Source organism: Eschrichtius robustus, chromosome X (genome assembly GCF_028021215.1).
Source record: "Eschrichtius robustus isolate mEscRob2 chromosome X, mEscRob2.pri, whole genome shotgun sequence".
Lineage (NCBI taxonomy): Eukaryota > Metazoa > Chordata > Mammalia > Artiodactyla > Eschrichtiidae > Eschrichtius > Eschrichtius robustus.
Genome location: NC_090845.1, coordinates 1,705,655 through 1,730,167, shown reverse-complemented (window position 1 = coordinate 1,730,167; position 24,513 = coordinate 1,705,655). Strand labels below are relative to the sequence as shown.

General features: G+C 52.4%; 1 protein-coding gene across 1 annotated transcript in view; it reads right to left on the bottom strand.

Annotated features, from left to right (window-relative positions):
* The window catches only part of ASMT (acetylserotonin O-methyltransferase), a 28,941-nt gene extending 11,237 nt beyond the window's left edge, over positions 1 to 17,704 (bottom strand). The window contains exons 1-7 of the mRNA XM_068534097.1: positions 17,621 to 17,704; positions 16,407 to 16,520; positions 11,158 to 11,332; positions 8,834 to 8,963; positions 5,780 to 5,848; positions 2,930 to 3,048; positions 863 to 1,003 (exon numbers count right to left, since the gene is read on the bottom strand). Coding sequence (XP_068390198.1) covers positions 863 to 1,003; positions 2,930 to 3,048; positions 5,780 to 5,848; positions 8,834 to 8,963; positions 11,158 to 11,332; positions 16,407 to 16,520; positions 17,621 to 17,704 — 832 coding nt within the window. The remainder of the gene's footprint in view (positions 1 to 862; positions 1,004 to 2,929; positions 3,049 to 5,779; positions 5,849 to 8,833; positions 8,964 to 11,157; positions 11,333 to 16,406; positions 16,521 to 17,620) is intronic.
* Between the last annotated feature and the right edge of the window lie 6,809 nt (positions 17,705 to 24,513).

Genomic DNA, 24,513 nt, shown 5'->3' with positions numbered 1-24,513 from the left:
ACAGGGCGTCTGCTGGTTAGACCGTAGTTCCTGGGACAGCCCATCTCTGGGAGCCGCACCCCAAGTTTCCAAAGCAAGAGGACGTCCCTTCCAGCTCTTGGCAAAGCTGCTGTAGTCTCTGAGCCTTGGAAAGCCTGAGAAGCTTCTCAAGCTTCTGAGTCAGGAACTGACCCCTGATCCTAACTTCAACCCATGTCATTTACTGTCATTCATAAATGACCTGGATTTAGATGCCTGTGTGGGTGCCCTGAAATGGCCGTAAGAAATGGCCACGGACCAGGAAATCCATCCTCTCCCATCCTGGAGACCAGACGTCAGAGGTCAAGGTGTCCCAGGGCCGCGCTCCCTCCAGAGGCTCCAGGGGAGGGTCCTTCCCACCTCTTCCAGCTTCTGGGGGCTCCAGGCGTCCCTGGGCTTGTGGCCGCATCCCTCCCATCTCTGCCTCTGTCTTCCCGGGGCTTCTCCTCTGTATCTGTGTCTCTCCTCTTCTGTGTCTTAGAAGGACCCTGTCATTGGATGTAGGGCCTCCCTCCTCCAGGAGGACCTCATCTCATATCCTTCACTTCGTCACATCTGCAAGGACCCTATTTCCTAATAAGGTCCCATTCACAAATTCTAGGTGGACATGAATTTGGACGGGACACTGTTGAACCCAGTACAATACTCAAGAAAGAATTAATTGCAAGAAAACAACATACCCTCCCAGAGTTTTCCATGTGTCATGACTCACAGTTCTAGGCTGAGGGGGAGTATATTTGGAGTGTGGAGGAACCCACTCTGACAGTCCACCGCCGCCTTATCCCACGCCCCCCCCGTGACGCATCCGTTTCCCCGTGGACACAGACAGCACTTGGAAACCCACCTTCACAGAAGCTAATCCGTTCATCCTCCGGGAATGAGAAGTGCCTCTTTGCCATCTGGACCACGTCTGGGATGTCAAACACGGTGACCTGAGACCCCGGGTACAGAGACATGCACGCCTTGGCCAGAGCCCCGGAACCACCTGCAAGCGGACACAGGACGTGACAGCGTGGGGACCTGGGTGGTACCCACACTCTGGTCTCCATAGTTACAGGCTCACCTACAAGCCCTGGAATCTAGGGGGTCTTCCTGGTTGGGCCGACCCACACGCCAGCCTTCCACACAGACTCTGACCTGTCTGTGTCCTCTCGTGCCGGGGCATCTGTCCACCTGAAGACAGACAACAGCCAAGCAGAGGAAGCCCTGGGCAAATGCCGGAGTGAGATGTACCCATGGGTCCCTGTGGGGGATATTTCCAGGGGACGCCCCAGTGAGAAACAAGGGGGACCCTCCCAGACGCCAGCGGCTTGCACGTCCCAGGTCCTGGAGACCCTCCTGTCTTGTGTTTTCATGCCCAGCTACCCCCAAGGCAGAGCAATTGCAAGTCTGCTCTTGCTTAGAGGAACGTGCTACCAGCCAACATGGCAAAGACACCCCTTGTGCACCAGAGATGATTTTCTGAAGCCTCACACCCCTATCCGAAGGGGGACCCGTGCTTTCCGTCCCTCCTCTATGGGAAGGCAGCGCTGGGTTGGGGAGGGAGCCGCAGGGTTTCCCGAAACCAGACCAAGGGGCGGCGCTCACCGCTGCTGTTTCGACCTCAACGGAGCCCCACCTCCTTATCCCGTAAGACAGGGAGGAGGACCACCCACCCAGTCCGGCGTCTGTTCTAAGAGCTGCCCAGTGTCCAACGCCCAGACACGGCCGGCCATCCTTCTCATCTCCATCAGCATCACAACGGAGGAGTGACATCCCAAGGGAGGAGTGACATCTGTCCCCCAGGACCCCAGTAAGCTCTCCTGATCCCTGCAGGCTCACACGGTATTTTCCTCCACCAGGAAGGCAGCATGAGAAGACTCTGCTCTCGGAGTTTCAGCAGACCACCCTCCAACCCCGCCCAGAGGGTTCTGACTGTTGCCCACACGGAGACCCACGTCTGTGTCCCACGCCCTCATCCTTGGAGCCGTTGCTAGTTGGCTACAGTAAGGAGCTGTGGCCACGACAGCCTCTGGGAAGTGAAAGGAAGCTGTTCCCTGCTGTCTGAACTGGGATTTCCATCTTCCTCCTTCACGGGGTCACCGGGAACTGTTCAAACCAGGGGTGTCCTTGTGCACTGTGGGTGGAGATGTAAACTGCTGCAGCCACTACTGAGAACAGTATGGAGGTTCCTCAGAACTACACAACAGAGCTGCCGTATGAACTGGCAATTCCACTCTTGGGCGTATATCCGGAGAAGACCATAATCTGAAAAGATCCCAAGATGCACCCCCAATGTTCACTGCAGCACTGTTTCCCTGCAGGACATGGAAGCAACCTAAATGTCCACTGACAGAGGAATGGATAAAGAAGATGTGGTGCATATATACAGTAGAATATTACTCAGCCATAAAAAAGAATGAAATCATGCCATTTGCAGCAACATGGATGGACCCAGAGATGATCATACTAAGTGAAGTAAGTCAGAGACAAGTATCATAAGATATCACTTCTAAGTGGAATCTAAAATATGACAGAAATGAACTTATGTATGAAACAGAAAGAGACCCACAGACATAGAGACAGACTTGTGGTTGCTAAGGGGGAGGGGGGTGGCGAGGGATAAATGAGGAGTTTGGGATTCACAGATACACACAGTACTCTATACAAAACAGACAAACAACGAGGACCTACTGTAGAGCACAGGGACCTATATTCAGTATCTTGTAACAACCTATAAGGGAAAAGAATCTGAAAAAGAATATATATATATATATATGTGTGTATGTATAAAACTGAATCGCTCTGCTGTACACCTGAAACTAACACAACAGTGTACATCAACTAGACTTCAATTTTTAAAAACCGAGGATTCATACGCTCCCCACACCGAGTTCCAAACCCAGCTCCAAGGTACGGGGCAGACACTCACCTCCGAGGTCACAGACGCACGGGAAGGGTGACGGGTCCAAGGCAGCCACTACCCTCGGCCCTCCGAGCCTCCACTCGTCCTGCAGGCCCCGCACGGCTTGCGGCCTCTCGCCCTGGGACCTGGCGTGGGAAGGCGCGCCCGTGAGAATCGTGCAGAATCCGGGGCGGACATCGTGAGCGCCGACACGGGGAGCCCTGTGCCGAGTCCCGCGGGTACAATGGCAGGCTCTGCGTCTGTGTACTGGAACCCGAGCTGCTGGAGGTGGGTGAGACCCGGGGTGTCGGGGGCCCCGCGTCAACGCCCCACACACAGACAGGCACGTGGCTCCCGGGGCCCGGGAGTACGGCCGGGAGGAAGGGATCCTCCTCTAGGGGCCCCGGCGGGAGGCCGCCTCTGTTGCAGCCAAAAAAGAGAAATGAGACTCTCCTTTTCTGGTAAACAAGGAAAATCAGGAAACAATGAACAGGCTAGGAAAACAGCCTCATCAGGCCTGAAAGAATTAAGCAGTCTTGGTTATTCTTCAGCTGTTGCTACTAGCAGACACTTGCAGCTAGATGTGTCCCGCACAAAGTTAATTACACTCTGACTCCGTATGAACTACACTCGCACCTGGCGTTCCTCTCCCCCTACCCTCCCTCGCAACATTCTTCAGTTCAGAAAGAAGGTCACAGGCGGATAACCTCAGGCAGGAACACCAGGCCTGGCCGCTGAGCCACCTGACGCCAGCTTTGGCCGTGAATTTGCAGAAGAAAAGAAAGGCAAGACCGGCCTTACTCTGAGCCTTATCGCCTACTCCAGACCACGAGCCCCAGCGGTGAAACCCTCTCCCCGTTGCCCAGGTGGGGGGCACAGTCCTTGAGGCACTAGCCTGCTGCCACGAGCCCCAGCGGCAAAACCCTCTCCCCGTTGCCCAGGTGGGGGGCACAGTCCTTGAGGCACCAGCCTGCTGTGTTCCCTCTCTGCCTGACAAAGGGTACAGCGATTCTCTCTTTTCCTCCAAAACTCTGTCTCCGTATTTCCATCTGGCATCGGTGCCCAGAGAGCCAAGATTTCTGGCATCATTTCCATCGTAAGAGCAGGTCAGAGTCAGGGAAATCCAGGGCGTGTCCCCCGCCCCACAGGGCGGAGGGCAAGGCGGCCTGGGCCCCTTTACAAGTCCAGGAGGGAGTCCACACACGCGGGGGCCAGGCCTCCAAAGGGGGGGGATTCGCGGAGGTGGGGAAGAGACTGTGGGGCGGGGCGGGGGGTCTTGGGAGGGGGCGGAGAAGGATTCAAGGATGTTGGGTAGGTGAGGAGGGCCTGGGGGTCCCTCTCTCCTCTGGCCTCTCTGCGGAGTCTGCTCTGTGGGTTTGGTCTCCGTGTAGGAAGTGCGGGGAGGGGAGTGAAGGGGGGAGAAAGGTAGGAGGGGGGGAGGGGAGGACAGGCGCCAGCTCGTAGAGGACCCTCAGCTACGCCCCCATCCTTTGTGCTTTTCCTGCTGCACCTGTGAGCAGCGCCAAGCACTGCAAATAGTCACGAAGTCATCACCATCTCACAACGTTTACACCAGCGCTTCATGCAAACCCCCAGACCTGCGTCTTTGTACAGAAAGCCACAAAAAAATAAAAGAAAAAAGTATTCCCTGCATCACTCCAGCCAAATCAAAACAAGGCCTTGTTTTTCTACTTTAAAATGAAGATTAAAATATTGGCATCGACACAGGGAATTGATCCACACAAACATCAGAACTGCCAAATCTGGGGTTTTTTTAAATTTTAAATTAAATATCAACTTCCTTCTGTTTTGCTCTATTTGGACACACTTCCTCAGCCCTGTATTTCTTTTAAAAATAAGCGTGACTCTACAGTGAGGTATCACCTCACACTGGTCAGAATGGCCATCATTAAAAAGTCTGCAAACAGTAAGTGCTGGAGAGGGTGTGGAGAGAAGGGAGCCCTCCTGCACTGTTGGTGGGAATGTAAGTTGGTGCAGCCACTATGGAGAACAGTATGGAGGTTCCTTAAAAAACTAAAAATAGAGCTACCATATGATCCAGCAATCCCACTGCTGGGCGTATATCCAGATGAAACCCTAATCCAAAAAGATACATGCACCCCAATGTTCATCGCAGCACTATTTACAATAGCCAAGACATGGAAGCAACCTAAGTGTCCATCGACAGATGAACAGATAAAGAAGATGTGGTACATATATACAATGGAATATTACTCAGCCATAAAAAAGAATGAAATAATGCCATTTGCAGAAACATGGATGGACCTAGAGATGATCAGGTAAGTGAAGTTAAGTCAGAGAAAGACAAATACCATATGATATCACTCATGTGTGGAATCTAAAATATGACACAAATGAACCTTATCTATGAAACAGAAACAGACTCACAGACACAGAGAACAGACTAGTGGTGGCCAAGGGGGAGGGGGTGGGGGAGGGAAGGGTTGGAAGGTCAGGATTAGCAGATGCAGCCTCGTGTATACAGGATGGATACACAACAAGGTCCTACTGTAGGGCACAGGGAACTATACACAATATCCTGGGATAAACCATCATGGAAAAGAATATTAAAGATTGTATATATGTGTATAACTGAGTCGCTTTGCTGTACAGCAGACAGTAACACAACACTGTCAATCAACTACACTTCAATAAAATTTTAAAATATAATAAGCATAACCCTATCAGAGCAGGTGCTTGGGACTTCCCTGGTGGTCCAGTGGTTAAGACTCCTGCACTTCTACTGCAGGGGGCTCGGGTTCAACGCCTGGTTGGGGAGCTAAGATCCCACATGCCGTGCAGCAAGGCCAAAAAAAAAAAAAAAAAAAAAAAAAAAAAGCAGGTGCTTGGCATGACCTGTAGATGGCAGTGAAGAGCTCCTCGGAGGGAACCCCAAAGGCCTTCAGATACTGGTTCTTCCCGTCTCTGAAAACGGGGCGGGCATCACTCAGGTTCTGAGACTTTACTGCCCATTAGTTACCGCACACTGGCGCTCACAGACCCCGTCCTTACATCGCAGACAGAACAAACAGGAAACAAGTAACCCAAGACACTCACGAATTCCTTTCTAATTTGCAATAAATAACTGCACATTCAGAGCTGCAGGTTACCCATCTAGCAGGCCTCTCTGATGTGAGGAAAGAAGAAACGAACGACAGTCTAAAGAGAGTGTAAAGATGACGTGAAATGGGGCGACGCCTCGGTCCAGGCGGACGCAGCCCCTGGCACCTGGGGATGGGACCCTCCTTGCAGATGGAGGGCCAGCGGGTCTACCCACAGCTTCTTCCGGCTCCCCTGAGGCCGGGGGTGGGGGCGGGGGATTTCTGGGTCCTCCTGGGCCCCGCTGCCCGGCTCCCTGATGTACAGGTGTGCTGTCTCCCTGCGGTGTGTCCCCCTTCCATCCTGGATCTAGTCTGGCCGCAATCAGCCCCCTGCACCTTCCACGGATATGAGGTGACCCAGCCTTCGGTCAGGTGAGGCATCTCCTTCCCACCTGACCTTCGGGAGACGCTGATGAAAAATACACAGCAGCAGAAATCCGTGCCTACGCGTGGGACCCAGACACACCAGCACGAGGCAGAAGGAAGAAGACTGTTCCTCTCCACTGCTCCAAAACCAGGCTCCTTTTGCACATGGGACAAAGCACTGAAGTCCCTCGGACCGACTCCAGAGGGTCCAGCCAGAGCTGCGGAGACGTGGAGGCGCTGCTGGTTACCTGCACCCTCGGGCAGTGTCCACTGGGCTGTGTCCAGCTCGTGCTGTGCTTGCTTTGCTGCTCACGGCTTCTTTCTTTAACTGAACGGGCCCGAAGGTCAAAAACTCAGGGGACGTCCCCTTAAAATCGAGACACCCTGCTTCTTGTAAAACACAAAGCTCGGAAGCTGGGGCAGCTGTCACCCCATGGCCGCGTGGGAACAACTGGTGTGAGCTGATGGGGGGCTGGCCCTTTAGACAGGCGTCCATGCTCTGCGGTGCCACTGCCCCTACTGGGCCCTCTTGTCTGCTTGTGACACGAGACCCCTGACACGCTGGTCTCCCTCAGAGACTTACTGAGAGTCCCCTTGGCTCCAAGCTGTGGGCCCGACCCTGAGGCACTTTACACACCAGCCCTGGGCCACCTGCAGACGCTCAGAACAGCATTGACACTACGTGCGCGGTGAGTCTCACGTGGGTGTGACTTTGGAAGAGAGACGTGAAGTCAAACAACGATGATAAGCGTGAATCTGATGACCTGTATCTTTTCCAAAACCAGTGGCAGAACTGGGTCCCCGGGTTCTCACAGCTAAGCTACCGGAGGCTCAAGATGGGGTTTAAGTTAAAGTAATTAAGAAAGAAAATGTAGAGCCACGGTTCTCAATAATGTCAATGTCTTCAGTTGGTTGTCACAACTGGGGGGAGAGGGAGCTCCTGGCACGTGGCGGGTGGAGACCAGGGGAGCTGCCCCACACCGCACAGGGCCCGGGACGCCCCTCATCACAGAGTCACGCAGCCCCAATGTCAGTAGTGCAGAGAAACCCTGACCTAGCATCAGAGATTCTCTCTGTAAGTCACCTATTATAATTCTATTATCTATCATTTATTATCTATCTATCTATTCAGCCAGGGTTCCCCAACCCCTGGGCCGCGGACCGGTACCGGTCCACAGCCTGTTAGGAACCGGGCCGCACAGCAGGAGGTGACCAGTGGGCAAACGAGCGAAGCTTCACCTGTCTCCCCATCGCTCCCCGCGGCTCGCATTACCGTCTGAACTATCCCGCCATCGCTTGCATTACTGCCCGGGTTATCCTGCCACCCCCCTCGCCCCATCCGTGGAAAAACTGTCATCCATGAAACCGGTCCCTGGTGTCAGAAAGGTTGGGGACTGCTGTATTCATCTATCTCTCTATCATCTATCTAGACCCACCTATCAATATTCATCATCTTCTATCAATATTTATCAGCAATGCCTATCCATCATCATCTATCTCTCAAACTATCCGTATTACCTATCAATCATCTGTCAATATCTATCATCTATTGATCACTATCTATCAGTACTTATCTATCAGCATTTATCTAACAATATTTATCTATCAACAACATCTACCTATAGATTCACGTATCTATAGATCCATCTATCTACCTATCATCTATCCACACCTATCAATAGCTATCATTTTATCAATATCTATCAATATCTATCAATCACCTATCAAACTATCAATATTATCTATCGATCATCTATCATCTATAATGTATCACTAGTTATCTATCAGTATTTATCTAATAATATTGATCTATCAATATCTGTCACTTGTCTATAGCTCTATCCACCTGTCTCTACCATAGTGATTCCCAATTACAACTGATTTTGCCCCCAGGAGACACTTGTCAATGTCTGGGGACATTGTTGGTTGTCGCACTGGGGGGAGGGGGTGCTCCTGGCACCTGGCGGGTGGAGACCAGGGAAGATGCCGCACCCCGCAGGGCCCAGCACGCCCCGCATCAGAGAGTCCTCCAGCCCCAGATGCCAGCGGGGGGAGGCTGAGAAGCCCGGTGCGGAGCACGGGCGATCACACAGAGAGCAGCACACAGGGTTTTCCACCCGCATGTTCCAGATTATCCTCCTGCTTTGCCCTGGGGCAGCCCTACTTCCCCTGGAGACTCCCGAAGCAAAAGGATTCTCATCACGACATCATTAGATTAATCCCGTCGGTCGACACCAGGTGACTTCACACATCTGCTCCAGATTCCCAAAGCTAATGCTGAGAAGACGGCGGAAGAGTAAGACGCGGAGATCACCTTCCTTCCCAAAGCTAATGCTGTCGCGTTTGGTTCTACAAGAAACCCGGCATTTCGATTCCTCGGATGCCCTGCAACCAGCCCCCAGGCAGCCCTGGGACTCAGGAGCGCCACCGACACCGCACCCACCTGACAGCCGCGGCCAGGTGGCCCCAGCACAGGTAGGTGGTCCTGGCCGTGTACAGCAGCATGTCCCGCTGGGACTTGGGGCTGGCTCTGGCCAGGTAGGTGCTGGCGAGCTCTGTGCTTTCATACACAGCTGAAAACACACAGAACAGAGGGAAAAAAAAAACCAAAACGCGTTAGATACCGAGGCATCGCCGACATGCCGACACCAGCATTGGCAACATCCTGCGCGAAGCGCGATTCCTGCCTGGGACCATGGAAATCCCAACAGCTCGACCCTCGTCCTGAAGGACCGGCTGACCTGTGGGCAGCAGACGCACCTGCTGGGTTCAGCTTTGGCAAATCCCACGGGGCGATCCGGTGGAGCGGGTGGAAACAGCCAACGAGCCCGAGGGAAATGTATATTACGGTCTGCGGACCTTTAAATAACAACTGGTTTTAAAATGGACATATGGGGGCAACAGCCCGACTCGTGCAGAGGAAACAAAGATCAGGGGAGAAAGGGGCGCTTTTGGGGTGAGCTCAGCTGTGCAGCAGGGACCCGAGCCTGGTGGGGCCGTCATCTTCCCCACAAGGTGCAGGAGGCCCACAGCCCCCGGGGCAGACGGCACCGTGCTCCCCGGCTGGACCCTAAGCCACTCCATCCCTCCAGCCCCCGACAAGGGGGGACGGCCCTGGGCATCTCGGGGCCACATGTCCGAAAGGCTCGTCCGGTGCCTGAGCCCGTCCCGGGGGCCCAGCTGCGGTGCTTGGGGTCCAGCGTGGTCCTGTTCTTGTTCATGGCGTCCCTCCTAGGACAGGAGCGGCTTGCCCTGCTCATGAGGAGGAAGGATCTAGCCTTTCATTGCTTCTGCACAATGTGTACCTGCCCAATGTTTGCGGGTCTCCACGGGGACCCCAGAGGCAGAGCCGGAGTGGACGCTGCCGTCACGGGGCTTCCTAGCCTGTGCGCTTGCCCAGATGCTCACCTGCCTGGGCCGCGTGTCAGCGGGGACCACAGGCTCCTCCCACCCCCAGATGCTTCCCACAGAACGTCCAGCATCCTCCACGGGTGTGTCCTGGCCGGGTTTCAGCATGGGCTGGGCATTCAGGGGCAGTGCTGCAGTGGGGGCCGGGAGGGGGACCTGCAAAGCTTGTTCACGTGGTGTGGCTGGCACCTGCTTGATTTCCAAGCCGGGCTATCTGAGCGCTGTCAACCCCTCAGATTATGTCTTCCTGTTCAAGTTAACTCGCCCCCGCTGTTTGCACCCCAGAAATCCAACAGGTACACAAGTCCTTGCTGCAAGAAAAAAGCCCACCACCCACCCCTCCCACCTCCGGGCCACCCACTCTTGTTCTATCAAGCGATAGTCCCTACACTTTGCAATTTCACGGATTGACAAAACTCTAAAGAACCATCTGGATGACCGACACAGGGTTGACAATTTTGAATTCTGCAAAGGAAGGACATTAAAAACAAAAAAAAAACCCACCTACCATCACCACCTTCCATAAGAGAAAAGCAGCTTCAACACCAAAATAATATACTCGCATCATAAACGGCAACCCCTGAATTGAATCAATTCAGCTTGATGGAAAATTACTCCCTAGAGATTTTTTTTTCACATCTGTATCTTGTTCCTTGGATACTTCATTGGGGTTCCAGTGCATACACCAGCCTGAGGAAACCTCTAGATCGGGAGTTGGTAAATGACATCCCACATTTGCTCTCTGGTTTGGGCCCTCTGCCTGTTTTTGTCAATAAAGTTTTATTGGAACCCTGGCCCACCACCTGTGTTGTCAATAAAGTTTTATTGGAACCCTGGCCCACCACCTGTTTTATCAATAAAGTTTTATTGGAACCCTGGCCCACCACCTGTTTTGTCAATAAAGTTTTATTGGAACCCTGGCCCACCACCTGTGTTGTCAATAAAGTTTTATTGGAACCCTGGCCCACCACCTGTGTTGTCAATAAAGTTTTGTTGGAACCCTGGCCCACCACCTGTGTTGTCAATAAAGTTTTGTTGGAACCCTGGCCCACCACCTGTTTTGTCAATAAAGTTTTAGTGGAACCCTGTTCCACCACCTGTTTTGTTAATAAAGTTTTATTGGAACCCTGGCCTACCACCTGTGTTGTCAATGAAGTTTTATTGGCACTCAGCCCCGCCCATTTGTTTGTCTCCAGCTGCTTGGGTGCGCCAAAGGCAGAGATGGGTGGCAGCTGCAGAGACCACACGGCCAGCCCACAAGGCTGAGAGTACTTACTGTCTGGCCCTTTACAGAAAAAAAAAAAATGTGCTGAGGGTGCACCTTTAAAATGCCTCCTTCAAAATAGCCAGGATGCTTACCTTTTTCTCTCCTCACTTCCACTTGAAGCAGCTTCAGGGACACACAGGCATCCAGCAGTAGCTCTGTCCCTCGGGAGCTGACGCCCAGACGTGCAGCCACTGCAGCCGAGCCCAGGGCCTCCGGGGCCTCGGCCAGAAGGTCAAAGACTCCCAGCTCACAGGCGGCGAAGAGAACCTCGGGGCAACGGCAGAAACCAGACTCAGCTTTAATTCTCTTAAGAACCACGCTCAGAGGCACACACCGTGGGAAGGGAGCGTGCATCTGGAAGTGCTCAGGAGAACAGGGCAGTTCCTCAGAAAATTCAGCATAGGATGACCATAGGATCTAGCAATTCCACTGCTGGGTGTAGACCCAAAAGAACCAAAAGTAGGGAGCCGAACAGATAGCGTGGACACCCGTGTGTTCACGTGAAGCATTCTTCATAATGGCCAAAAGGTGGATGCCACCCAGGTGTCCACTGATGGATGGATGGATAAACAAAATACAGTGTAAAAACAATGGAATATGACTCAGTCTTAGAAAAGATGGGAATTCTGATCCAGGTAAAATGTGGATGAACCTTGAGGACATGACGCTGAGTGAGAGAAGCCAGACACAGAAGGACACGTATCGGGGTTCCCTAGAAGAGTCAAATTCACAGAAAGTAGATGGTGGGTCCAGGGGCTCGGGGAGGGGGAGTCAGGGTTTAATGGGGACAAAGTTTGGGAAGATGAGAAAGTTCTGGACATGATGGTGGGGACGGTTGCCCAACAATATAAATGGACTTGATGCCAATGAACTGTGCCCTTAAAAATGGCTGAAATGGTAAATTTTAGAGTATGTCTATTTTACCACAACAAAAACATTTTTTAAGTGATGCTTCCACCTTGCACCCAAGAAGAGACTGATCCTGCTGTTTGAGGGGTTGAGCCCTAATCCTGCCCCATGGAGAGGATGGATTGGTCCCCAGGGAGGGTGGGCGCCAGGACCCGGTGGGGGCTGCCCCCCTAGAGGCAGGGGCCAAGGGGGTCATTCATGGGCTGGCCAGCCGGGCAGGAGCAAAGGTGTGGGAGCCTGGGAGGTCCAGGCGTCTGCAGCAGCTGCCCCCGCCCTGTCCGTCCACAGAAGCTCTTCACGGAACCCGCCCGGAACAGCCTCAGGCTGCAGAAAGAACAGCAGGAGCCTGTCCTGGGAAATGCACGCCCCCCGTGAGGGACTCCGAGGTCCCCAAAGGGGACGCCCGAGGGATAGCGAGGGGCACATGCAACCACGGGAGACCACCCGTGAGTTTTCAGAATCCTATAATCCTCTCTCTGTCCCTCGCTAGTCACAGTGATCACCTGGGAGCAGAAATTCGGGGGATGGGGGACAGACAAGGCCTTCTGCCTTTTCATTCTGGACCCTTCCTTCTGCATTGTTTTCATTTTCCAAACAAGGAAATATACGCATTCCTTTTTTTTCCCTTAAGGTGTCAGCGGTGTTCCCTACCTGCTGGTGTCAAGAGTCTTAAGATGGTTTCTCTTTTCCTCTCTCCATCTAAAGAAGTGAATAGGGTGCCTCCAAATAATACATAAAGGGTAAAAAAAATGAATAAACCATCAATGCATTTTTTTTCCCTTGCACACATGGTTTGGGATAATACTGGCCATGAGAGGTGGATCCATCAACACCCCACGAGGAGAGACAATTTTTTTTCTTTTTTTCTTTTCCAGAATTGTACCCTAGATTTCGGGTACAATTTTTATTTTTATTTTTTTGAAGTAGAATGGATTTACAATGTCGTGTTAGTTTCAGGTGTACAGCAAAGTGATTCAGTTACATATCAAAGAATACAGGTATACGTTCTTTTTCAGATTCTTTTCCCATATAGATTACAAAATATTGAGTATAGTTCCCTGCGCTATACAGTAGGTCCTTATTGCTTATCTATTCTTTTTCATTTTTAAAAATTAAAAAAAAGTTTGCTGGAGTAGAGTTGGTTTACCGTGTTGTCTTAGTTTCAGGTGTGCAGTGGAGAGACGGTTTCTTGAGACAGTGTGTTGCCCACACTTACTATGAGGCTTGTTTTAACAGCATAAAAATAAGACCTGTGTCTATGTTAACTAGGGAAGTTGCTGCTTCCCGACCCACGATTACACTGGAAAGCCCTCCAAATGCGTGTGGGAGAGGGGAGTGTAATACTGTTGTGTTCATTCCTAATTCTGTTATTAAGGTTCTAGTAACTGTTATTCTATTAAGGCAGCAGCACTACCGACGTTTGGGGCTGTATCATCCTCTGATGCGGGGCGTGCTGGGCACTGCGGGGTGTGGACCAGCTTCCCTGGTCTCCACCCACCAGATGTCAGGAGCGCCCCCTCCCCCCACCCCAGCTGTGACAAGCAAACATGTCCCCAGACCTTGACAAGTGTGCCCCTGGGGGCACAGTCCCCATTTGAGAACCATTATATTAAAATAAAGTTCCATCAACGGCTCACTCTACGAAGATCATATTTTATATTAACTCTCCTTAAGATTGTATCCACTCCTATTCCCTTAAGGTTGCAGTAACTCTTATTTTATTAAGGTTGTATCTACTCTTCTTAAGGGACTATTGGCTGTTATCCTATTAAGGGCACATGAAGTCTTACCGCATTAAGGCTGCACTAAGTTGTATCCTATTAAGATGGTATTAGCTCTTGTAGTGAGGTTGTATTAACTCCTGGTATAGTAAATGGCAATCACTCCTGTTCTATTGAGATGTTATTAACTCTCATTCCATGAAGGTTGTATTCAGAGTTTTTCTATTAAGGTTTTATTAAGTCTCGTTCTACTAAGGATGTGTTAAGGTGTATTCTCTAAAGATGGTACTAGTTCTTCTTCTGTTAAAGTTGTGTTGATTCTCCCTCTGTGAGGTTTGCATTACCTCTTACCCTGTTATGATTGTATGAGCTCCCGTATTAAGGTTGTAGCCACTCTTTGTGTATGAAGATTTTATGAACTCTTATTCTATGTGGTTGTAGTACGTTTTATTCTCTTAACGTTGGATGAACCTCTTATCGTATTGAGATTCTATTGACTCTTGTCCTATTAACGGTTGTATTGTTTTATCTGATTAAGACGGTGTTAGCTTTTATGTAGTGAGGTTGTATTAACTCTTATTATAGTAAAGCTGTCATCACGCTTCTATTGGGAGGTTATTGACTTATTCTTTTTTTTTTTTTTTAATGATATTCTTGTCTGCTTACATTCTTTTTATGTATGTATGTATGTATGTATGTATGGCTGTGTTGGGTCTTCGTTTCTGTGCGAGGGCTTTCTCCAGTTGCGGCAAGCGGGGGCCACTCCTCATCGCGGTGCGCGGGCCTCTCACTATCGCGGCCTCTCTTGTTGCGGAGCACAGGCTCCAGACGCGCAGGCTCAGTAGTTGTGGCTCACGGGCCGAGTTCCTCCGCGGCATGTGGGATCTTCCCAGACCAGGGCTCGAACCCGCGTCTCCTGCATTAGCAGGCAGATTCTCAACCACTGCGCCACCAGGGAAGCCCTGACTTAGTCTTTTAAGGCTGCATTCAGCTTTATTCTACGGAGATTTTATTAACTCTCTCGTTCTGTTCAGGTTGTATTAAGTTTTATTCTAGTACAATTGCATCTGCGCTGGTTCTGTTACGGGTGACAGCACATGGCACGAAACTGCGTGCACCAAAGCGACTTTCCTCCCAAGATTTACAAGCCACCGAACGCCCTGTGAGCACGCAGCTGGCACCGAGTAAAGAGCGGGCAGCCCCAGCCGGCTGGGGACGGGATGGCAGCACAGCCAGGTCGCGTGTTCAAGCCAGGGGGAGGCAGCAAGTTACTCTGTTTTCTGTAAGGTCCTCTTCCCTCTATCTCAGTGGCGCTAAGATAGGCGTCGTGGCCCTCGGGGGTCCCCGGGTAGCATTCGGGGGACCCGGGGCTTGGATGGGGAAGACGCTTCGCTCCCCTTTTCGGTCCACCCTTCCTGAATCTGAGCACCCGCCTCGAGGACAAAGTCCGCCCAGACCACGCACGTGTGACCACGTGGCCAGGAGCCTCAGGTGCACGACAGCGGCCGCACAGACCGTGGGACCCTGCCGGCCGGCAGTGCCCTCCCCGAAGCCGGGGGTCTGCATGGACCACCAGCTGCAGACAGCGCCCCGTCCTGCTGCCGCAGACCCGCACACCCCTCCCCTCCCGCCAGCGTGGCCAAGCTCGGGGCATCTCTAGGCCCCGAGGACGGTCAGCTGCCACGTGGTGAGGCTGGAGGCTCACTCGAGACAGCCTGGAGGGATTGTGCTCTCCCGGAGACAGGCCCAGCCTCGCCCTCAAGCAAGCGGAGGAGACTGGCTCGCCCTCAAGCAAGCGGGAGACTGGCTTTTGCCCCTACCCGCCGCCCAGCGGCTCTGCACACGGCGACCTTCACCACCTGGACCCCAAAGCGAGGACGGACTGGGTTCCCAGTGCATCCGGCCGAAGGCCGGCACCCGCCGCTCACAACCTCATTCAACACACCCGCCACCCCTGTCTCTCTACAGCGTGAAGTCCAACTCTAACTTCCCTCCACTTCTCATTGAAGCAAAAATTCAAGTAGCACAGGAATCACCTTTAACCATTTTAGACTAAACAGCTCAGGGGCGTTTAGCACATTCACAATGTTGTGTAACCACCACCTCTGTCTGGTTCCAGAAACTTCTCACTCCCCCCAAAGGAGACCCCGTCCCCATGAGCCGTTACTCTCCAGCCCCTGGCACCACAAACCCACTCTCTGTCTGTCTGATTTGCCTGTCCTGGACGGCTCCTATAAACAGAGTCACACACCCTGTGACCTTCTGTGTCTGGCACTTTCACCGCACGTAACGTTCATTCAGCCACGAGAAGGGATGAAACGCTCACGTCTACTACATCGTGGGTGAACCTTTCAAAGCTGCCTCGATTTTAAACGCATCACCTTGTGTTTAGGGTGTAGCAGACGAGCACCCGTATTCCTCGACCACAGAGTGCTTGAAATAAGTTGCTACCTGTATTCCAATAACCACCATCTCCCTTGTAATCTTATCTAGCTCAGGTTAAGCTTTCATGAACACCATTCTGAGACGCAGTCCATGGGGGTCAACAGATCCCCAGAAGGGCCCCAGGCCCCGAGGGCCAAGCTTCTGCACATAGTCTTGTCCAGAGTTCCAGGACATTCTCACCCCCCACCCCCAGAGGAGACCAAACAATCCAGGTGGCGGCCTCAGGCTGTCTGCCCGCCCACCCGCTAGCTCTCAGAGCTTCCTACCTGGGAGACCATGAAGGCACTGGAATATTCCTTCAGGAGACGGTAGCCCTCCTCCCCAGGGGGAACCCATCTTCCTTCCAGGCCAGCCTGGCTTGGAGGGCCCAATCGTCCTGGCTTCGGGAATCACGGGTCTGTGAGCAAGCTGAGGGGACGGCCAGGGGCTCAGTGCTGATGCCACAAGCTCTTTGCTGGAGGCCCGGGAGTGAGCCCAAGATGGATTATTCTAGAAAATTCCATCAGCTTGATTAAGGGGATGACAAAGCTTATGGGGACCCCCGGGGTTTCTGCGCACTCCTTCTGTCCCTGATGAGCACACAGCCCTAAAATCACCCGCACCCCCAGCCCCTGCCCGCCCTTGCACCATCAGCTGTGGAACTGGTCCCAGACCCATATGCCCACTAATCCCTGGCGCTGATGACTCATTGGATGGATTGAACAGGCTCTGGGCCCTTCATATGGGGAGAGAGGGGGTGTATGAATTTTCTGGTGCAGCTGTAACAAATGACCACAAACTGGGGGGCTGTAAACCACAAACATTCATCCTCACCTAGTCCTGGAGACCAGACGTCTGAGGTCAAGGTGTCCCAGGGCCAAGGTCCCTCCAGAGGCTCCAGGGGAGGGTCCTTCCCGCCTCTTCCAGCTTCTGGGGGCTCCAGGCGTCCCTGGGCTTGTGGCCTCCTCCCTCCCGTCTCTGCCTCTGTCTTCCCGGGGCTTCTCCTCTGTGTCTGTGTCTCTCCTCTTCTGTCTGTTAGAAGGACCCTGTCATTGGATGTAGGGCCACCCTCATCCAGATGACCTCATCTCAGACCCTTCACTTCATCATATCTGCAAACACCCCTTTTCCAAATAAGGTCCCGTTCCTGGGTTCTGGGGATTAGGACAAGGACATATGTTTTGGGGGGCGCCATCATTTAATCCGCTACACCAGGGTGATCAGTTATTGCCACTGGAGGCGTTTCAATCACCAATGAACCATGGTGAGCCATGCTAATCCCAGAGGAAGCCCAGAACCCGCCCTGAACCGGGTCCTGCCACGGCCCAGCCCCGCTGGGGAGCTGCTCCCCAACTTTTCCAGCCATTTCTAACGCTCAGGTTTAAACCCTCAGAGCCCAGATGGGGGCTGCAGCTTCCCCCCGCACCTGCCCCTGCCGTGGTGGCCCTCCTGCCTTTTTCAACCCTGGATCCCGGCAAGCAGGACCTCAGTGCCAGCTGACCATGCCACGGTGGACACAGCCTGAAGGCGAGAGCGATGGGGGACCCCTGGGAGGGACCCACAGGAGGGCAGAGGGACTGGCCATCGAGACCATTTGCTTGATTAAAACGCAAGCAGCCCTTTCTCAGCCAAATCCCCCTTGGCTGCAGGATCAATGCGGGATCTTCACTTAAGGGGATTAGTCTAGTAATGAGATTGAGCGATGAGAAGAACCAGGACACACGCAGAGTCTGAACCTATGAAATTCAAGGTCGGGGCTTGGATTTACTCTTCCAGGGGCAGAAAGTGTTCCCGACCAGGGGTCTTGGCCTCCTTAAGCAATAGAAATTGACCAGAGGCCAGACAAGAAATTCAGGCAAAGCTTTACTGGGGTCCCTGCTGCAGCAGCGGGGGAGCGAGAACAGGTACCAGGTGCCCTGGCCCCGCTCCCCGAGGAGGGGGGAGCTGGTTCCTTATACGGGGTGAGGGTAGGGGTGTGTCCAGGGGTCGGGCTGGAGGGGAGGCGGCTTAGGTGGGCTGCCCACCCCTTAGGTGGTGTCGTGTGCAGGGGGCATGCGCAGTGCCTTGCTTTTGCTCCTGGCTCTTCAGAGGTCACAGCTGGGTTTTTGGTCTTTTTATCTTTTGTCCAGATTGGCCCCAACTGCGCATGCACGCAGTTATTTTTAGTCCCTTAGAGTTTCTTTGTATTTTGCTGCTCCAGGAGAGGTGTGTCCAGGTGCAAGCCCTGCAGCAAAGGGTCCCGGGTCCCGGCCCGTCTCAGAAGGACTTGGAGGCCACGAGAGCCCCAAGGGGCCTGGCCGTGCCGAGCTGCCGCAGCCGGGCCCTGAACGGCCCCCGTTTCTACCAGAAGAAGGAAGACGGCATCCTGACAGAAGGCTACTCTCATCGGCCAGAAAAGAAGTTATGTTGACGAGTGCTCTTTAAAAATGAGTCTAGGGGCTTCCCTGGCAGTGCAGTGGTTAAGAAGACTCCGCGCCTCCACGGCAGGGGGCGTGGGTTCGATCCCCCGGTTGGGGAATTAAGATGCCACGTGCCGCGCAGCGAGGCCAAAGAAAATAAAAGCAAAAGGCACACAGATATCCGCTGGAGAGATTGCGGGTTTGGTTCCAGGCCACCCCAGTAAAACAAATATTGTAAGTCATAGTAATAACATCAAAAACCATAGACACCGTAACAAATAATTTAAAGGTTTGAAATGCTGCGAGAACGACCAAAATGTGACACAGAGACACAAAGTGAGCAAATGATGTTGGGAAAATGGCGCTGATAGACTTGCTAGACGCAGGGGGGCCCCAAACCTTCCATTTCTAAAAAGTCCACCATCTGTAAAGTGCAGTAAAGCAAAGCATGACGAAACAAGGTCTGCCCATCCGTGGAAACTTAGGAAGAACCAGAGCACGAAAGTAGCCTCGGGTGATCGCACGCACAGGCTGCAGGAAAATGCACGGCCTGCTCTGGGCCGCGTGGCCTCCCTGCCTCTGTCTCCGGGGGTCCCTGCACGTCAGTGTTGAGGACACACACGAGCAGGGCAGAGGCGGATATGCCCACCGCTCCTCTGCTTCCAGCACGGGAGCTTGCAAACAGCCTCTTCTGCTTTCACTGCAAACAACCATACGCGTTTTAAGAACATCTCTAAATCATACGATCCAGTAAAACACTGACTGGTCAAGATCCACGCGCCCCTATGTTCACAGCAGCACTATTCACAGTAGCCAAGACACGGAAGCCACCTAAGTGTCCATCGGCAGAGGAATGGATAAAGAAGACGTGGCACAGATACACAATGGAATACGACTCAGCTATAAAAAAGAATGAAATCATGCTATTTGCAGCAATGTGGTGGACCTAGAGGTGATCATACTGAGTGAAGCAAGCCAGCCCGAGAAAGAGAAATGTCATATAATGTCACTTATACGTGGAATCTAAAATATGACACAAACACCTACGAAACAGAAACAAACTCACAGACATAGAGAATAGACTTGTGATCGCCAAGGGGGGGGGGGGTGGGGGAGGGATGGATCGGGAGTTTGGGGTTAGTAGATGCAAACTATGACATTTAGGATGGATCAACAACAAGGTCCTACTGTAGAGCACAGGGGACTATATTCAATATCCCGGGATAAACCATCATGGAAAAGAATATGAAAAAGAATACATATACACGTATAACTGAAACACTTTGCTGTGCAGCAGAAATTAACACATTGTAAATCAACTCTACCTCCATAAAATAAATGTTTTTTTAAAATCTCTAACTTAAACGTAGGCACAAATGTATAATGTCTCTGAAGAATGCTTTCACGCCTGCCCAGAGAACATCACAGGGAGTTTAATTGATGGAGAGAAATCCCCTTTCCTGGAGAGAAAAATCTATACTGTGATTCCCAACACGGCTGCTGCGGTAGAAACGTGGGATCTCCCCAAAGTTAACCCGTGAATCGCGGGCACTTTTGTCAAAAGGTCTAAGGAAGCTTAGGGGGTGAATCCACGGACTTGGAGCCTCTGATGATTTCAGCATCGAGACACCTCGTTCTCGAGACGGTTACCCTCACATCTGGCCACAGGCTCTGACCTCAGGAACCACAGTAGGATTTAAGGAAACAGAGAAGGAGCAGGACCCTCTACCTGCCCAAGTCCTCCACCTTGATTGCATGTGGGAGCCGCCTGGGGGAGGGGCCGTTCCTGGGCTGGCTTGGACCCCCGAATCAGGAAATCAGGCTTTCGGCTTTTTAAACACTCCCAGGGCTGACGTGCAAGGAAGATGGAAAATCAGAGATTCAACATGATCTAGTCATTAGGTGAGAAATGGTTGAATCAATTCCAAAATGTACATTCAAAAAACCCAAACACTTAACATCTCTGAAATTGGGATGTTGCACTGGGTTGAAGACTGTCCCCCTAAAATTCCTGGAGCCTCAGAAAAGACCTTATTTGGAAAAGCAGTCTTTGCGTGTGTGATGCAGTGAAGGGTCTGAGATGTGGTCCTCCTGGAGGAGGGTGGCCCTACATCCAATGACAGGGTCCTTCTAAGACACAGAAGAGGAGAGACCCAGACACAGAGGAGAAGCCCCGTGAAGACAGAGGCAGAGACGGGAGCGAGGCGGCCACAAGCCCAGGGACGCCTGGAGCCCCCAGAAGCTGGAAGAGGCGGGAAGGACCCTCCCCTGGAGACTCTGGAGGGACCTCGGCCCTGGGACACCTTGACCCTCACATGCGTGGCCTCCAGGACTGGGGAAGGATGACTGTTTGTTATTTTAAGCCCCCAGCTTGTGGCCATCTGTCACAGACGCCCCAGGAAACCCATACAGATTTCTCACCAGGAGCGGCGAGTCACGGCTCAGGAGCGGACGGCAGGGTTCCTGTTTCAGAGGTGCACCCCTAACTCTGCGCCTTGCAGCGGGTGGGGTCCAAGGCTGAGGAGATACTCAGCTGGCGTAAGGACGATGCACGAGCAGGAGAGACGCCCCGGGCTGTGAGCCGCGTGGGCCTAAGCCTGGAGAGGCTGAAGCATGGCGGGTGGGCGGGGCCTCACCATCCTCTGCTCCGCCCCGCGGCCCAGGAGGGCGGGGCTGGCCGACGTCTGGGGAGCTGTACACCCTCCAGCCCCGGAACCAAACCAGCCTTCTAAACCTTTTCAAAGATCGAGGCGCCCAGGGACTTGTAACCGAGTAGGACCCTCTGGGGCCTTCCCGGGACAGACCCCTCCCCCATGCCCTCTGCCGTAGCTCCTCCCTAAAGTACTTAGATAACAGTATCTGAGGCAGGTTCCCGGAGTTGTTTTGCAGATGCTAAAACCACCACCAGGTGGAAGAAATGAACTACCTGATGATCATGAGCACGCAGCCCCCAGGCCTACTGGCACCTAAGGACTGATGACGTTAACCCCTGTGACCCCGTCCTGGTACCTCACCGTCAGTCAATCAGAGAATCGTGCAGGAGCTGATCACACATCCTGGGACACGCCTACCGCACTTTGCCTTTAAAAATGCTTTGTCGAAACCCTTCGGGGAGTTTGGGTTTTTTGAGCACCAGCCCTGTTCTCCTTGCTGGGCCCTGCAATAAAGCTGCACTTTCCTTCGCCACAGGGGTGAAGGAGATTGGCTTTACTGCGCACAGGTGAGCGGACCCGAGTTTGGTTCCGTTACAGAGTTAGACCAAGAACCCGGGAAAGGAGAAATCAAAGAAAAAGCCAAAACACCATATTCTTAGGTTTTTATTCGTGTAAAGTGCACATAACATAAAACTGACCATTTTAACCACTTAAAGTAAACAGCTCAGAAGCATTTAGGACTTTCACAGTGTTGTGCAAACATCGCCTCTGTCAAACGTTCCCATCCCCCCAAGGAGACCCCGTCCCCATGAAAAGTCATTCCCCCTCCCCCTCCCCCAGCCCCTGACAACCATGAATCTCCTTTCTTGTCTCTATGGATTGGCCTGTTCTGGACGTTTCCTATCAACGGAATCACACACTGTGTCCTTCTGGGTCTGCTTCTCTCACTGAGCATCGTGAGTTCAAGGTCCACCCACGTGGTAGCCTGTGTCGGGGCTTCACTCCTTTTCACGGCTGAGTCATATTACACCCCATTCTGCGTATCCATCCATCCATCCATCCATGGACACCTGGGTTGTTTCCACATTTATCGACGTTGTAAATACTGCTGTTATGAATATCCCTGTACAAGCTTTTCTTAGATGACTGTTTTCAGTTCCTCTGGGCGTACACTTAGCAGTGGGATGACGGGGTCCCACGGTACGTCTCTGTTTAAGTTTTTAGGAAACTGCTAAACTGCTTCCCACAGCAGCTGCCCTATTTACATTCCCACCAACAGTGCAAACGGACCCAATTTCTCCACATCCTCGTCAGTGTTTATTTCCCTTTTATTATTACTATCAGTGATGATGATTAGTAGAGTAGTAGTATTGCGTTCTAGTGGGTTTTGGTTTTTTTAATTGAGCAATTTGTTTTCTTTTTAGTTTGGAGCCTGGGGCCGCAGGACGATTTAACTTGCTGCCCTAAAGCAAGAGGGAACGTGATTGGAGAAGCGTGAGTTCAGACGTACTTGGAGACCACCTGGTATTCATTACTTGCAGATCCTGTAATACCTCAGACTGGGGGCTTATAAACAACACACATTTATTCCTCACGGTCCCGGAGGCTGGACGTCCGAGATCCCGGTGAGGGCAGATTTAGCATCTGGTGAGGACCCTCCTCCTGGTTCCTAGATGGACGTCTTCTCGCTGTGTCCTCACACGGAGGAAGGGGCCAGGGAGCTCTCTGGGGTCTCTTTTTCTAAGGACACTAATCCCATCCACGGGGGCTCCACCCTCATGACCTCGTCACCTCCCAGAGGCCCCACCTCCTGACACCATCGCCTTGGGGGTAAGGGCCCCCCCCAACACGTCTGAGTTTGGGGGGACGCAAACGTTCCATCTACAGCGCCTGGGTGCGAGCGTTCTGACGGGGCGGTGAGGGTGGTGGGAGTGTGAGGGCAGTGCCTGAGTTGCAGGGCAGGAGAGAAGACCCTCCTGCGGGGGTTTTATGGACGAGAGCAGAGATGGGGGCACTCAGGCTGAAGCGGGTGTGGGGAGACCCATACACAGCTTGGGGGTGGAGACGTCAGCCTGTCCGCGGGCTGACTGGAGGGGCCTGATGTGAGAGGGGGGTGCGTATGGCACCCGGCAAGGCCTGCCCGGAGGAGGGGGCTGGGCCTCAGGCACGCCATGTGCGCGTGGGCAGCGGGGCAGGTGGGAGGGGCGGGAAGGGACGCTCCGCGAAGTGCACGCCCTCCTCCGACACTGCATCAGCACCACCTGGAAAACACCTGTTACAGGTGCTCCATCCGCCCCCCCACACCTGCCGGGTGGAATCCTGCCTTTTCCTCTCACCCCGAGGTGAGTCCAGAACACCTGCAAGTCTGAAACCAGACCGCCATCCTGGGGCAGGGGTCTTTCAGGGACCCCCTACGCTTTTTTTTTTTTTAAATATCATCTAAATGCAAATGCAAATGGTGCAATGTTTGGCATATAATAGACATTTTTCAAATTTGCTGCATTCTTTAGAGTGTGTCTGATAGAATCTAAACACCCTAGCGATTTAATAACTATATGCAGCCACTTAAAACCCCACAAAATAACAGTGTGTTTAAAATAATAATGTTATATGGTTTCCTTTTCTAGTTCTATCCGCATTCTCAACTCACTTTTCTCCCCGCCAGGATTCTGGGCTCTATTTTTTGTGCTTAGAAATGTACCTGGTCATCCCATCATACTTGTGAAGTAAGATGTCTATACACGAGGTGACGGAGGTTAACTAGCTTTTTGTGGTGATCGTTTTGCAGTATACACAAATATCCAACCAATATGTCAATTATATCTCAATAAAACTAGAAAAAATAAAACATATAAATTGAAATTGTATGAGAATTTACGTTTTGTGTGTTTTTTTACTGTTAACAGAAGGTTTTATGTGTTTTATGTGCTCTGATTCATCACGAGCAGGTGTATAAATGAGAACTTTGCAAATGTTAAGTATTAACTGACGTTCGATCGGAAATGCGTCCTCTAAACGAGGGAGACAGGGCTTCCTCTCATGACGGCTCAGAACGAACTTTTTCCCGGTTCTCCTTGTGTCTGGGGGAACCTGGTTCATGCACTCGATGGGAGCAGAAACATGGACAGAAGGGTGTCATTTCCTTTTTAACCATCTCCCAGCAGACACCTCCGGGAGGCCCTTCTTCCGTTCCGCTGTCACCGTGTCACTCCCAGACCCACCTCTCCAGGTGACACTGGGACCCTAGAAGCCGTGTCATCTTGGGGCGCAGAGCCCAAGTACGAGGAAGGAGGAGGCACGGTGCCTCCATGGGGGCCGGGAGAGGGAGGAGAAAGGGGACG